The 15,435-nt window shown below is 36.6% G+C and overlaps 1 protein-coding gene across 5 annotated transcripts in view; it reads left to right on the forward strand.

Annotated features, from left to right (window-relative positions):
* TINAG (tubulointerstitial nephritis antigen) overlaps window positions 1-15,435 on the forward strand; it is a 94,101-nt gene that overhangs the window by 25,971 nt on the left and 52,695 nt on the right. For 4 of the 5 annotated variants that reach the window (XM_037743616.1, XM_017542910.2, XM_017542911.2 and 1 more), the window contains 2 exons: window positions 2,353-2,467; window positions 13,857-13,980. In XM_037743616.1, coding sequence (XP_037599544.1) covers window positions 2,353-2,467; window positions 13,857-13,980 — 239 coding nt within the window. Of the gene's footprint in view, window positions 1-2,348; window positions 2,468-13,856; window positions 13,981-15,435 lie in introns of all 5 variants that reach the window. The other variant, XM_017542916.2, reaches the window with a different exon arrangement.

Raw genomic sequence — 15,435 nt, forward strand, 5'->3', positions numbered from 1 at the left:
TTCTGCTTGATCTATTCAGCTATTGAAACTTGTGTGTGCTTCATGAAGTTCTTGTACTGTGTTTTTCAGCTCCATCAAGTTGTTTATGTTCTTCTCTAAGCTGGTTATTCTAGTTAGCCTTTCATCTAATGTTTTTTCAAGGTTTTTACCTTCCTGGCATTGGGATAGAACATGTTCCTTTAACTTAGAGAAGTTTGTTATTACCCACCTTCTGAAGCCTGCTTCTGTCAATTCGGCAAATTCGTTCTCTGTCCTGCTTTGTTCCCTTGCTGGTGAGGAGTTGTGAACTCGTGGTGGGGGAGAGACGTTCTGGTTTTTGATGGTTTCATTCCTCTTGCACTGGTTTCTCCTCATCCCTTGAATTTTTATAGTTTTGATCTCAGGTAGCTGCCTGGGGAGGCAGCCTTTCCTTTATCTGCCTGTGGAGGTGCTGCTGGGCTGCCACAGATTCAGTAGAGCTACTGCATCTTTTATTTACTCAGGAAAATTAGGCTGGCTTCTGCAAAGGCGTCTTCCATTCCACCTGCTGAGCTGGATAAGTTCCTGGTCACTCTCTAACTGACATTCTGGGTGTCTAACTCTGGAGTGAGGCTTTTTTGACTTGCTGGGCTTTGTGCGGCAGGGGGACTGATCCTGCCATTTGGGCTGTTTCCCTGGATTCCATTTCCCTTCTTACCAGGGGGACGGGTAGCTCCATCCCACTGGCCTTTTGGCTTTCTCAGCGTCTGCTGGTGCTTCTGCCTAGATCTATGCTGACTCCCCAGCTGGCTGAAGTTGCTGTTCTGCTCTGTTCAGGCAGCTCGCTAAGGCTTTTCAGCCCAGCGAAGATCTCCTGTTCTGTGGGTTGTAGAGGGCTTGGGTAGAGCACTGTATCAGAACCGAGGTCTCAGGGGGATCTCCCAGTCCTCCAGCTGGTTGCACGCTTCTCCTGGGTGGGGCAGTGCCCCACCTTGCTGAAAAATGCCCTATTTGCTTTATACCCACTGTCTGACCCGACCCACAAAATGAACATGGTACCTTTTTTCAAGGTACCACTCGGCTTCTGCATCTCTCTCGCTGGGAGCTGCTTTCTGGAGCTGCCTCTTATTCAGCCATCTTGGGATTGCCAGGTATATTATTAAAAATTAAGTTGTAGGCCAGGTGAGGTGGCTCATGCCTGTAATCCCAGCACTTGGGGAGGCAGAGGAAGGCATATCATCATCTAAGGTCAGAAGTTTGAGACCAGCCTGGCTAACATGTTGAAACCCCATTTCTACTAAAAACACAAAAAATTAGCTGGGTGTGGTGGTGCATGCCTGTAACCCCAGCTATTCGGAAGGTTAAGGCAGGAGAGGAGAAGCACTTTAATCTCGGAGGTGAAGGTTGCAGTGAGCTGAGATGGCGCCATTGCACTCTGGCTTGGGCAACAAAAGCATAAAGTTGTCTCAAAACAACAACAAAAAAATAAGTTATATTTTCAATGTTTCATAATAGCCTATCACATTATAAACAATTTTGGTGATAAACATAACAGGACAGGATTTAGATTTGACAAAAGTACTGAAAATATATTGACCTCAAGTTGTAGATAGTTCAGAATAGCCAATGATTAAGTTTCTTGCATATTTCTAATTTTTTATCTACTATCATCTGTAAAAAATTTTTGTCGTCTTCAAATTTCAATATTAAATTTTGAAGAGAAAGTTTTTTTTTCTAATCAATGGCACGAAATATGTCTCTACAAAAATATGCACTTTTGTTACCTAATTTCACATCAATTGATTTTTATTACTAAGATGACTGAGCACTTAAATAAATTCATTTATTATATAATATAGAATATGTCAATATCTAATTAGCACTGATGTCATTTTTTAAAATTATAACTATTTTGTCATTCATTTTTTATGTATACTTTTTTACCTGGTCAATTTCTTTTCAAATCTAAATTGTAAAGAAAAAGTATTAAACTATTTAATGTATAAGTATATTTCTGTATATTTAAGCTTCTTTCTAAGATGCATTTAATGGCATTTAAAGGAAGCTGCATATATTGGCCTTATTTACACTTAATCCCTTTGTAAGTGTTAATATGTATGTAAAAATTTCAATTTCTTAGCATTAGCCTATATGAATATGGCCTTGTGTTCCTCATATGAGTCACTAAAATTCGTAAAATGGATCTTGTTTAGGAAGAGTATCTCATACCCTTGATTTTTTAAATAATAATGCATCATTTACATAAAGAATAGCCTTCAATAATTCTCATTATGTGAGAATTGCTGTTGAATTTCAGAAATATAAAGGAATGTGTGTTTACAAAAGTGATGTCACATAACCTGTATATATTTTTCTCTTTCATCTGTAAGGCAGTTGGACAGCACAGAACTACAGCCAATTTTGGGGAATGACTTTAGAAGATGGTTTCAAATTTCGCCTTGGCACCTTGCCACCTAGTCCCATGCTCCTGAGCATGAATGAAATGACAGTAAGTGTTCTTTCTGATTCATGTATGTGCATGTATTTGTATAAGTGTGTTCATGTGTACATCAAAAGCAGTTTAAAATTACTAAAATAATGAGTTTTCAGCTTTCAGAGTCATAATTTTGTCACGTAAATACAAAAATCCTTTCCCCAATGGTTGTTAAATCCCTCAAAATTTTCATGTGGGCTTTGCAAATTTACTGTTATCAATTAGACATTGTCTCCTTAAGAATGATTGAGTGGGCTGGCAAGATGGCTGAATAGTAACAGCTCCAGTTGGCAGCTCCAGGTGAGATCAACACAGAAGGCAGGTGATTTCTGCATTATCAACTGAGGTACCTGGATCATCTCATTGGGAATGGTTAGAGCGTGGGTGCAGCTCACGGAGGGTGAGCAGAAGCAGGGTGGTGTGTTGTCTCACTCTGAAAGAGCAAGGGGTTGGGGAACTCCCTCTCCTAGGCCAGGGAAGCCATGAGGGACTATGCCATCAGGAACCATGCTATCTGGTCCAGATACTACACTTTTCCCATGGTCTTTGCAACCTGCAGATCAGGAGATTCCCTCAGATGCCTATACCACCAGGGCCCTGGGTTTCAAGTGGCCAAAACTCAGTGGCCATTTGGGCAGACACCGAGCTATGTGCAGGAGTTTTTTTTTTTTTTTTTTTTTTTTTTTCCTCCATAACCTGGAATGCCAGTGACACAGAAGTGCTGACTCCCCTGAAAAGGGGATTGATGCCAGGGTTCTGAGTGGTCTTTCTTGACAGATCCAACCCCCATGGAGCCCAGCTAAGATCCACTGGCTTGAAATTCTTACTGACAGCACAGCAGTCTAAAGTTAACCTGGGACACTCCAGCTTAGTGGGAGCAGGGCCACCCACCATTACTGAGGCTTGAGTAGACAGCTTTCTCCTCTCAGTGTAAACAAAACCACTGGGAAGTTTGGACTGGGCAGAGCCTACTGCAGCACAGCAAAGCCGTTGTAGCCAGACTGCCTCTCTAGATTCCTCCTCTCTGGGAAGGGCATCTTTGAAAGAAAGGTGGCAGCCCCAGTCAGGAGTTATAGATAAAACTCTTGTATCCCTGGGACAGAGCACCTGGGGGAAGGGGCAGCTATGGGTACAGCTTCAGCAGACTTAAACCTTCCTGCTTGCCAGCTCTGAAGAGAGCAGCAGATATCCTGGCACCGCGCTCAAGCTCTGCTAAGGGACAGACTGCCTCCTCAAGACCTCTGTGCTTCCTGACTGGAAGACACCTGTCAGCAGGGGTTGACAGATACCTCATACAGGAGAGCTCTGGCTGGCATTGGGCAGGTTTCCCTCTGGGACAAAGCTTCCAGAGGAAGGAGCAGGCAGCAATTTTTGCTGTTCTGCAGCCCCCTCTGGTGATATCCAGGCAATCCCTTTACTGGGGATATACCCAAAGGATTATAAATCATTCTACTATAAAGACACATGCACATGTATGTTTATTGTAGCACTATTCACAATAGCAAAGACTTGGAACCAACCCAAATGCCTCTCAGTGATGGATTAGATAAAGAAAATGTGACACATATACACCATGGAATACTATGCAGTCACAAAAAAGGAGGAAGGATGAGTTAATGTTCTTTGCTGGGACATGGATGAACCTGGAAACCATCATCCTCAGCAAACTAACACAGGAACAGAAAACCAAACACTGCATGTTCTTACTCATAAGTGGGATTGAACAATGAGAACATATGGGCAAAGGGAGAGAAACATCATGCACCGGGGCCTATTGAGGTGAAGGGCAAGGGGAAGGTGAACATTAGGAGAAATACCACATGTAGATGATGGGTTGATGGGTACAGCAAACCACCATAGCACATGTATACCTATGTAGCTAACCTGCACATTCTGCACGTGTATCCCAGAAATTAAAGTGTAATAAAAAATTAAAATAGATAATCCAAAAAAGCACAATTGAATGTTCATTTACATTGCCAATGACTTCACACAAATAACAATTTCAGATTTTTGGTTTTTCAGTATGCCAATGCTTCAGCAAATCATGGTTCCTATTTTTCTTTTTTACCTAAACATAGTCATTTTGTCCTGTCTGTAGGAGTATCCATTATCAGAATAAAATAAATGTTGGTATCTTCAGACATATATGCTATGATGATTAGTAAAAGTTGATCCTCAAAAATCCTCAATATTTTTGTTAAAGAATATCTTCAGATTTTGTCTAATGACCTCACAAACTCCCTTGTAAAATTACCTCAATTTTCCTAACATTCGTATACTTTACACGATTATACTGGTTTTTCCCCTTTCACTTTTTAGAGACGTCATCATCTGCTAATAGGTACCTTGCACAAAGAAGTTTCTACCTCACTTGTTATTACAAACCTCTTACTCTCAGAGCTGCAATGTTACCACCCAGTGTGTGGTGTTCCCCAGGCACATGTATTTCCCAGTTGAGATGTTGGTTGTTTTCAAGGCCTGTTATGAATGCTCAGGGCAGAGTGGTGCTTCCAGGCTGCTGGAGTGTAAACTCTCCGTTCCCCAATGAAGACTTCTGGTCCTGGCTGCCTGGAAGCTCTCGGCATCTTTAGCAAGCAGGATTGTTGTTTGCTGTTGGATGAGTTATAAATGCACGGGTTTCTCTTTAAATGTTTAATGTACTTTGCTTTTGAGTGATCATCACCTGAGTTATTATTCTGATTCAAGTTCCAGTAGCAGGGCCCTCTAAATTATAACTATTATCAGAGAAGTTAATAACAGACATTTATTGAGTAGGTGTGTGTTAAAGTACTTAGCAATTTCATACATGATCTCATTTAATTTCCCCAGCAGCATGATGTAGTGGATACTATGATTACTCACATTTTAAAGGCAGGCAAATTGAGATTGGGAAGTTAAATCATGCTGAGATTGAGAGAGGTTAAGAGCCACCCCAGAATTACTTGTATTGCGTAGCCAGGACACATCTGAAAAATCTGTCCCTCTAAAAAGTTATTAGAGTTCCAGTAGAGTCAATAAGCGTTGGCTAATTCAGGTTCAAAGTAGTAAAAAGACTTAATCTCTTAACCAAAGCTAGTTTTCTGAAATGTTCAGCTTTGATTACTTTTAGGTCTCCCCTACAATAAGGAAGATTTACATCTTTAGAGATGTGGCTCCAATTTGTGGTTTTGAGTGACCTGACCGTATGGTCAACTGAAAAAGAGTAACGTTTTTCTGTTTTATGTCTCATTTTTGTTCCTGTCCAGCAGGAAAAAAATAATAGGCAGCAAGCATTATTTAAGAAAAAGGGACAGCCTTTTATAAGGTTTGCTCTTTCACTTGCTTTTATTGAGGGCCATGGTGGGCCACACACTCACTTATGTGTGTCTATATATTTCCTGAAAATTTTATTTCTAATGTATCGTTTGTAAACTAATTTCTGCAGCTTGGAATATTTTATGTTCTAGAGAAAATGAGTTACATTTCTTTCCCAAGTTTCCACTCACTATAGCAAAAAAAAAAAAAAAAAAAAAAAAAAAATAAAAAAACAAATTTTTACAAAAAAAAAAAAAAAAAAAAAAAAAAAAAGAAATTTAATTCAAAATCATTTATTGGCTCCTGGGGATTTGTTTGCATAAAAATCACTGTGGTGATATTTAAATTAAAACTCTTAATTATGAGTTGGGAAGAATTTAAATTACCTAGTGCTTTGAATTATTGTAATAAGTTACAACTCCTGGAATTGCCAAGTACTTCCAGGAAAGCAATAAGAAAAATTTAACTGAACCAATAAGAGTTCTGTTACACTTAGCATATAAGTCAAGGAAATGCATCTTATTTCTAGGGCACAGTAGTTAAGGACAAAATTTCTGAATGTTAGAGATATTTTAATATCTGGCCAGGTGAAAAAGAATCAGAAATAATAGCAGGTATTTCTAGGAAGAACTTGAAGTATGAACTGAGTTGAACTGGAAACTATAGGAAGCTGTAGCTACTATTTAGTTCTATATAGCTAGTTCTTAGCCTGTTGATTACATAGAAAAACCCAATATGTGATATCAAACTACCTCCAAGTACAGTGACAATGAATTCCTTTTTGTGGGAATTCTTCTGGATAACTGGTTCTCGCCCCCCCACTGATTTTTTCCAACTTTTAAAAAACTGTTTTCAACATACATACTATACATATAGCTAGGGTTAGGCAGTAGCCAACATATGATTTAAAGCATACTGAAAAATTTCCATGCACCTCTGTCTCCAAATATCTCCTTGGCCATATTGCTTAAATAAGAGTTGGGATTTGGGAAATTATTATCTCTGGGTGGGAAAGATGAGCCATGAGTCATCCTGAATTCTTGGGAAAGCTGTTTCCTTCCCTGGCTGCTTTTCTGGCTTCATTCCTTAGCTTAAGTCATTATTCCCATAATGTGTCTACTGGCTCCTCCACTTATTGCCTCAGGCTCCTTCTGCACAAAATGCCAATGGTGGTAGTATCTAGCTCATAGCGTTGCATAAGTCCCGTCAAACACTGGATGAGAAATGCTTAGCACAGTACTTTAATATAGTAAAGTATTAAATGCTATTATATAATATAAAGTTGTTCTTTCTCCCTTGTATTGACCTTGGGAGAATAGCAGTGTTCTGAGATAAGTTAATGTTGTAAGGACTAAGTTATTAAAACCTTCATTATTTGGAGCATTTCGTTTGATAACGGTGTAGCCCTGGATTTATTGGCTCTGATACAGCTTATATATTTCTGGTGAACTGAGAGTTCTGTGATGCTCTCCTATCAAATCAAAATCAACTTTGTACCTGATTGTTTTGTCAGACATAATGTTCAAGTGCTTCTGAATTTGGGAGATAGTGCCAGGAAGCTTCACTTGTGTTATGTCTTCTTATAAATATTTTGAAAAAATAATGTTTTCACACAGAAATGTGAAAATTAAGAGTTCATTTATATGTTTGACTCCGTTAAAATTTGTTTCTTTAACAATTTTGAAATTATTTATTCCCCAAGGAGACAAATTAGGTTACTAAAGCTATTAACTGTAAATATTATGTCTAAGGCGGAACTATTTGGAAACAATTAAAATATTAAGGCTAGTATGGCATTTAAAACCTGTTGGTATACTATATTATATAATATCAGATTGATGTAAGTAAAACATTCTAAAATTGTTTGGATCAACCTCATAGCCAACCAGGATGGCATCTTTTCTCAGTCATCCAATATATTGGCATTAGCTAACGAAGAAAAATAATCTTATGCTTTCTATAGTTTGCTGGAAATTAAAGTAATTATTTTATAATAAATCTTTTAAAGCTACTGATTTTTGAGATGAGGAATGGAAAATGTTTTTTAATCATCTGGGCACTTTATTCTTACACATAGCAGCCGACTGACTAGATTTTTTTCTCTAGTCATTTGTTATAATACAAGGATTTTTTTTTCCTTTCAGAAATATATTTCAATGACAGCCAAGTATTGAGGCATGAGAAATACCTTTGAACATCTCAAAGTGAATTTTCCAAGTTTAGTTTTCACTGTTGATGAGATTTGATTTTTTTTTTTTTTTTTTTTTTTTTTTTTTTTTTNTTTTTTTTGAGACAGAGTCTTGCTTTGGTATCCCAGGCTGGAGTGTAGTGCTGCTATCTCTGCTCACTGCAAGCTCCACCTCCTGAGTTCAAGCAGTTCTCCCTGCCTCAGCCTCCTGAGTAGCTGGGATTACAGGAACCCACCACCAAGCCTGGCTAATTTTTGTATTTTTAGTAGAGATGTGGTTTTGCCATGTTGGCCAAGCTGGTCTCAAACTCCTGACCTCAGATGATTTGCCTGCTTCGGCCTCCCAAAGTGCTGGGATTATAGGTGTGAGCCATGGTACCCAGCTAGGATTTGAAATTTTTGTTTTGACTAAGAATAACCCTGTCTGAATAAATATCTCCTACTTGATCACAATACTGTATGCCACCCTTATAAACAGAAGCCTCTCTAGAAACCGAAACATTGAGTATTAAAATGAAAAACACAGTTATATAGTTATATACTTTATATAATATTGAGCAATAATGACCATTTTCTCCACAAAATTGTTGTTTAGCTCCCACACACATGAGCGTAAGGCAAAGGGCATCAGGCTTCTGGAATACAGGAAGACTGATGGTGCCGCAGAAGAGGGACAGGGCCAGATGCTATGTGGAGTCTGTGTTTGTACATGTTTCCTTCAGCTCATCTCAGAATTTTCTCATCCATGTAGGGAAAAGCTGATGATAGAATAGGATGATAGTTGTTCTTGCTGTCACTGAATTAAGAATTTTAAATTTCAAAGAGTATCAAATTGTCTTTCTTCTTACTATTTTCTGTCCCTCTCAGAATGGAACCTCACACCCTTCGGTAAACTTTAGAAAATATACACCTGGCCTCACTCCTTATTTACCAGCAGTGTAGCAGAATGAATGTATCTCAAATCAGTTTTCAGGTTTCCAGTTTGATTTTTCTGCGCCAGCCACAGTGTGATGTACAACACTGTGGTAAAATTGAGTGTGGCTTGAACAGCACAGTAGGACCTAATTGATTATTGCAGAACAAATCTTCACAAACAAATGTAAAAATTTATTAATTTATTCCCTATGAATAAATGGTTGTTAAAAAGTAGCTCCCTAAAGTGATTTTGTGTGTTCATAGTACAGGCACCTACTGTCTGGCCTCCCCATGTCTGGGTCTGTCTTGTCCTAAAGTACGTTTCATAAAACACTAGTTCATTGATCTGCTTCACAATAAAAATGATATGAAGTAAATAAAATAAAATAATATATTTTGCACTGGGCCAGATCCTAACCATTTAACATCGTGAACATTATTACCATGTTTTAGAGCTCACGTACACTAGCAGTTTATAAAAAATACTGAGTGAAGTCAAAAATCTAATTTTCAAAGCTGGTGTTTCTCAGAACTATTTTATTAACTCCCTTTGTAATTATGTATTAAAATTCTTCAGAACTAATGTTCTAAGGAACTCATTTAGGGAAATATCACAGTTCATTCATTTTCAGATGCACATTTTTTTTCACTTGTTAACACCTCTAAAATTGAGATGCTTTCCTAAATTTGATGATGTCTTAGGTTCAATGAAAATATGACATTGCCCTAGCCACTTTAATGGCAAATATGTGTGCTGTTTTAGTTGTGATTAGGCTCAGCTGAGAGTGACAAGAATTCAAAATGACAATTCCTTAAATAAGATAGGAACCAATTGCTCACCCGTGAATCTAGAAGTGGGTAGCCCTGCGCTGGCATTGTCCTCTATGGTGTTGGATACCCACACTTCTTTCTTCCTGTTGCTCCATCACCCAGCACCTTTATCTCCAAGGTCATATAATGTTTCAAGGGGACTGCTGTATGTCAATCTATAATGCCTACTGAACAAACATGCCAGTAGTGTTTTTGCCAGCAGAAAAATACAAAAGATCAAGACAAAGGATTAAAAGTCAGGGGCCAGCTATCTCTCAAGGAAAGATCTCAGAAGCTGCCAAATGATACTTCTGTTTACATTCCATTAGGGTGTGGCTTAGTGGTAGCAGCCTGGGTAGGGAGGTTGATGGGGGTGTGTGAGGTGGGGCTGGGAAACATAGTCACTTTTTTGAACCTGAATGTGCTAGATAAAAGTTCTATTCCTGTGAAGAAAAGGCAGAACTGGAGATGAGCTAACACTACCTGCCATAGGGCAGTCACTGTACATATTGATCTTTACAGGAAAAAGATCATTAAAAAATTACTCTATTATAAAAAACTAGAGACATATCAAAGGATACCTCTTTTAAAGGTAAGGCATAAGGACAAATATTGAAAATGAGAAATTCATTTAGCCATTAGCAACTAGAAAATTAGCCCTTTCATCCCCAGTATCAAATAGTTCTGAAATCTCTTGGTATTCATGGTCCCTGGGCTTCAATTGTAAAGGTCATACCATAATTACATTCTCTGTTGCTTCATTTGCTTCTCAGGTCACTATGAGCATCCAAGTTTAAGTGGGTAGGGGGAAATACAACTAAAGATAGAGGGGCTGATTCATACATGGGGTATTATACAGATAGAGACTCAATTGTAAGAATGTCTAGAATTTATTCTGAGGTTCCTGAGAAAATTGATCAGTTTGTCTCCAGCTACTCTGTGATGGCATTTCCACCATGCTTTTAGAGATTTTAATTTGATTAAATGCAAAAGTTATACAGTTCTCCAGTATGTATCATATTTAATCCTCATATTTGCCCACAGTATCTTTAATTTCTAATTTTTAAATGGAAATACTGAAGCAGGGAGACTATTCACATTGAACCTCAAATTTGGCTAATACTGATTTGAAAATATAATTAGATCCTGATTAAAATATTTTTCAACATTACGATTAAAAGAATTAAGCATGTCTATATGAAATTCATCTCTTAAAAATGAATTTCTATCTACTTAAGCTAGTGCCATTTTGGAATTTCTGTCACTATCGGCTGATCTTCTTGATTCTTTTGCTTTATTAACCAAAAAATATTAATTAAAAACAAATGTATCATTCATTAAGGTCACAATTCTATTACCAATTCCTAACAGCTGTTATACTGTGATGCTTACCTTTATTTAGAAACTCTAAAAAACTTACTTAACAGAGGAAAACAGTATTTTTGAAATAATGAGATAGAAAATTTTCTGTGTTTTTACAATATCATATTAGCTGATAACATGAGGTAAATAAAAAATATGTACCTGCTGGGCCTCAAATCCTAGGAGCTCGTTTTTAGGAAAAGCAGTAATAAATGTAAAAATCTTGAAAATCCAACAGATGAGCTTCATAAGTTGATCTGTATTAGTGGATTGGTAAATATGTTTTGAATAAAAATGTCATTTTGTTTGTTGTTTATTGCCTTGTCTTAATGAGAAGGATTAGCCCTTTTTTTTTTTTAATTTTTAAGGAAAAAAATCATAAAAGCTACAAATACATGCTGGTATTATAATTTAACTTAATGTGACTGGAGGAAAACATACTTTTACCGGATAGATATGTATTTCATTATTATTATTAAATATGTATTGAGTATTTCCCATATGCAAAGCACTCTGGTAGGCTTTCAAATGTGGAGGTCAAATTCTAAATAACCAATCCTGCTGAATTAATTTTTAATTTATTAATTGTTAATTAATTTAAAGTAATAGTTATATGTTCATTGTATCAATAGAGCAGAAGGAACATGCCCTAGCTTTGTCATTAAATTGAAATTTTATTATTTTTCGTTTTTTTTGAAATTTTAAAGCAATAAAATAATAACTGGTACTCCATTTCTCTGAAAACATGAGGCAACCTAGTATTATAAATGCTTAAAGGCGCACTGACGAATAATATAAAATTGGAAGGCATGAGTTTTAAGATATGTATATTTCTGTCTCAGCTAGAAAGGTACCTTTCGAATTGAGTCTATATCTCTCAAATTATCTACCCAGAGCAATAAATACGTTTTGCCTCAAATCTAAGATTCTGCAATGCATTTCATCTAATGGCATCAAAACTTCCAAATCACTTGGTTTTCTATGATACTATCCTTCAAGTTATCATGCAAGCACTTCACAATGATTTGCTTGATGTTTTTGGAGTTTTCTTACATCATCTAAATAGGAGTAATGGAACTTAGGATATAGTTCAGGTGGTAATAGTTCCCTAAATCAAAACTGAACTCCCCTATTAAAATACAAATTGATAAATTATTTTGGATGAAACTCTTTTCAAGCAGACGTGTAAATTCTAAATGTTCCTTGTTTTAGGCTTGGAAGCTGTTACGTACTTATACTAGAAGTAATTTTTTTTTTGCAAGATACCAAACAGATCAGTAATATGACTGGTTCAAGTCACAATCATAAAACTTTTACATTGGTAGAATTTTGTATTTTACAGACATTTTACTTCTGCTGCAAATTATCCATTTATTTTTGATAAAGTAGGGAAACAATAGAAATGAAAGTTAAGAATTTTGAAACTTGGGTGTAGTCCTAGTCCAGTCTCGTTTAGCTGAGGGACTTAACATGTCTTTTAACTGTTAAAAGTTAGTTTTCTCATTCATTAATAGAGCTAATAATATTTGTCCCTGATTATATCACATAGGAATATTAAGAACATAAAATAATCAGTATGAAAACATTAACACACTTTCAAAACTTTAAAGAACTCTCAGAAATAATTGGTGTGTGTGTTGTATGTGGGTGAGAACATGTATACGCAACTGATAGAAAAATTAATAAATTGTTTATAAACCTGATTATTTTTGGAAGTAAAATTCATCTCTTTAGAAAAGTTTGGGAAATAACAGGTTATTGTGTTCTAGATTTTCTTTGAATGAAATGACCAGAACAAGTTTCATGCAATTTAATTGCCTTCTTGGAAAGATGGCGGCCAAAAGTGACTTCGTCAGGGCTTTAACCTGGGCCCTTAAGACACCATGGTTTTGCACAGTTGCTCTTAGACACTTTCTAAAGTCCTTTTTTTTTTTTCTGAGATGAAGTCTCACACTGTTGCCCTGATTGGAGAGCCGTGGGGCGATCTCGGCTCACTGCAGCCTTCGCCTCCCAGGGTCAAGCGATTCTCTTGTCTTCTTGCCTCAGTCTTTCAAGTAGCTGGGATTACGTGCCCACCACCACACCTGGGTAATTTTTTCTTTTTTTTGTATTTTTAGTAGAGTTGAGTTTTCACCATGTTGGTCAGGCTGGTCTTGAACTCCTGACCTCGTGATCCACCCACCTTGGCCTCCCAAAGTCCTGGGATTACAGGTATGAGCCACCAAGCCTGATCCTGAAGTCCTTTTTAGTATACAAGAATTTTATAAATATTGTTCCAGTGTTAGTATTTGTGCTGCTGAAGTAAGCACAGATTTTATAAATATCAACCAATTCATCCCAGTTTTATTTCCTAATAGCTGGTGCAAAATTGATGTGGTCCTTGGGGCTCTATATACGTATAATACATAATTGTCAGAAATGTACCCTTTCAAAATTAATTTCATCTCAGAATCACATACACTCTTTAAAATGGGAGAGAAAAGTAAACATTCTTTATGAGGACAAATTTGAATAATACCATGTAGTCTTCCTACGGATGAGGAAAACTCTGATTCAAGGTGACAGAAACATTGGCTGATAGTTTTGCACTGTGCGGTAACCCAGAAAAACCATTCTATGTATTGTTCTCATGACTTTGTATTAGGTTATGAGTCCCCACATTGAATTGTCATTTTTAACCATAAAGTGAAATAGAAATTCCACATAGTTATAGTTCATCTGGAAACTTGGATGTGTTTTTAAAATAATTGTAACTTTATAAAAAGGCATGACATTTTCCTATGGAGACATACTTGAGAAAATCTCATACATGTACCTTTTCTTTTTCTTTAGGCTTCTTTGCCTGCAACAACTGATCTTCCAGAATTTTTTGTTGCTTCTTATAAATGGCCTGGATGGACTCATGGCCCATTGGATCAAAAAAATTGTGCTGCATCCTGGGCATTTTCCACTGCAAGTAATAAAGTCATTTTAATTCCTTCCTTATAAGCTACCCCTTTTGTCTCTAGAGACTGACAGAATAATTAAACAATTAGAATATTTAAATATTAGCATATGATCAAATAAAATCTCATTGTGAATGAAGAAAGCAACCTGAAGATTATGTAAAAAATCCATTTTTCATCTAAAAGTTGTATTTTATTTTTAGAGTGCAGTTTTAAATAGAGAGTGAATCAAAAGAGTGACAAAATAAAATTGCTAAAATGCATTTGTCTATTCAGAGTTAAGGCCAGATAATAAAAAGATGATTAAGGTTCTTCTTCATTCATATATTATTTATGATTCCAATATACATATAGATACACCCACATAAACCTCATTTTCTTTTTACTTTATATAGCTTGCAAAACTGTAATTAATCTAATTTGGTGTAAAGTAAGACTTTAAAACTAATAATGGATCAAATGGATTTTATTTCATTTTAAATAAATATAAGCAAATATATAGGTTCTGACTCAAAAGTAACATAACTGATCTTCTAATCAGATTAGTTTCCAAATTAAGTCTACTGTTACTCAAAAAGTATAAACAGTGACTCTTTTATAGTTACTTTTATGTAAGTTCACAAGTCCAGTAAATTAATTACAGGCTAACCCTCAAATTTGGTCACCAAAATTATCCTCAAAGGAGTGCTGAATATATTTCAGCAATTAAGTGAAAGCTAGCATGATGATGATTGGCCTTCATTAAATTATTTTCATAAAACTAAGCTCTAGGGCTTGCAGGTAACTTTTAACAGTGCAAAAACTGTTTAAAGTCATGGAAGGATTGTGAATAAGCACATAGGCTCTTCGAGAGGGTGAAGCCAGCTCTGAAAGGTGGCATATTCTGGAACAGAGAAATGCTGATATCTTTGTCTAAATATCATTGCTCTATGGTATCAATCAGACAATTCCAGAAATACCTTTGTTAGTGCCATAATGGTAGCCAAGCTCACCCCAAGTGGCTACATCTGTCAATTCACTGCTGCCCACACCCCCTCTCTGGCTGTCTTATGCTGTCCTTGATGTGTTAGGGACACACATGGAGACCTTACTAAGCCAAAGTTTGTTTGCCTATTGATAGTTAAGACAAGATAAGAAGATTAAGTTTGTTTCAGATGGGTGGAGAGAGATTTAATATAATAAACCATCTGCCATTTTTTGTTCATGTGGTTAATGTGTTACACCTAGCAGGTGATCAATAAGAATTTTGTCTAAAATTTACATTATGCCAATATTTCTGAAGATGTCTAAGGAAAAATTTTAGTGGTGAAATGCTGAAAGCAACTTGCTAGGCTGGAGGATTTATTTTGGTGTTCCAGGTCACAACCCCACAGACAGCCTCTGCTCTGTGCCAAGTCAGGACTGTTCCCCTACCTAATTCATGGATCATCAGAGAGAGGTTTCCTTCTGTGATTCCAGAGGACGTA

Source organism: Cebus imitator, unplaced genomic scaffold, assembly GCF_001604975.1.
Source record: "Cebus imitator isolate Cc_AM_T3 unplaced genomic scaffold, Cebus_imitator-1.0 Scaffold148, whole genome shotgun sequence".
Lineage (NCBI taxonomy): Eukaryota > Metazoa > Chordata > Mammalia > Primates > Cebidae > Cebus > Cebus imitator.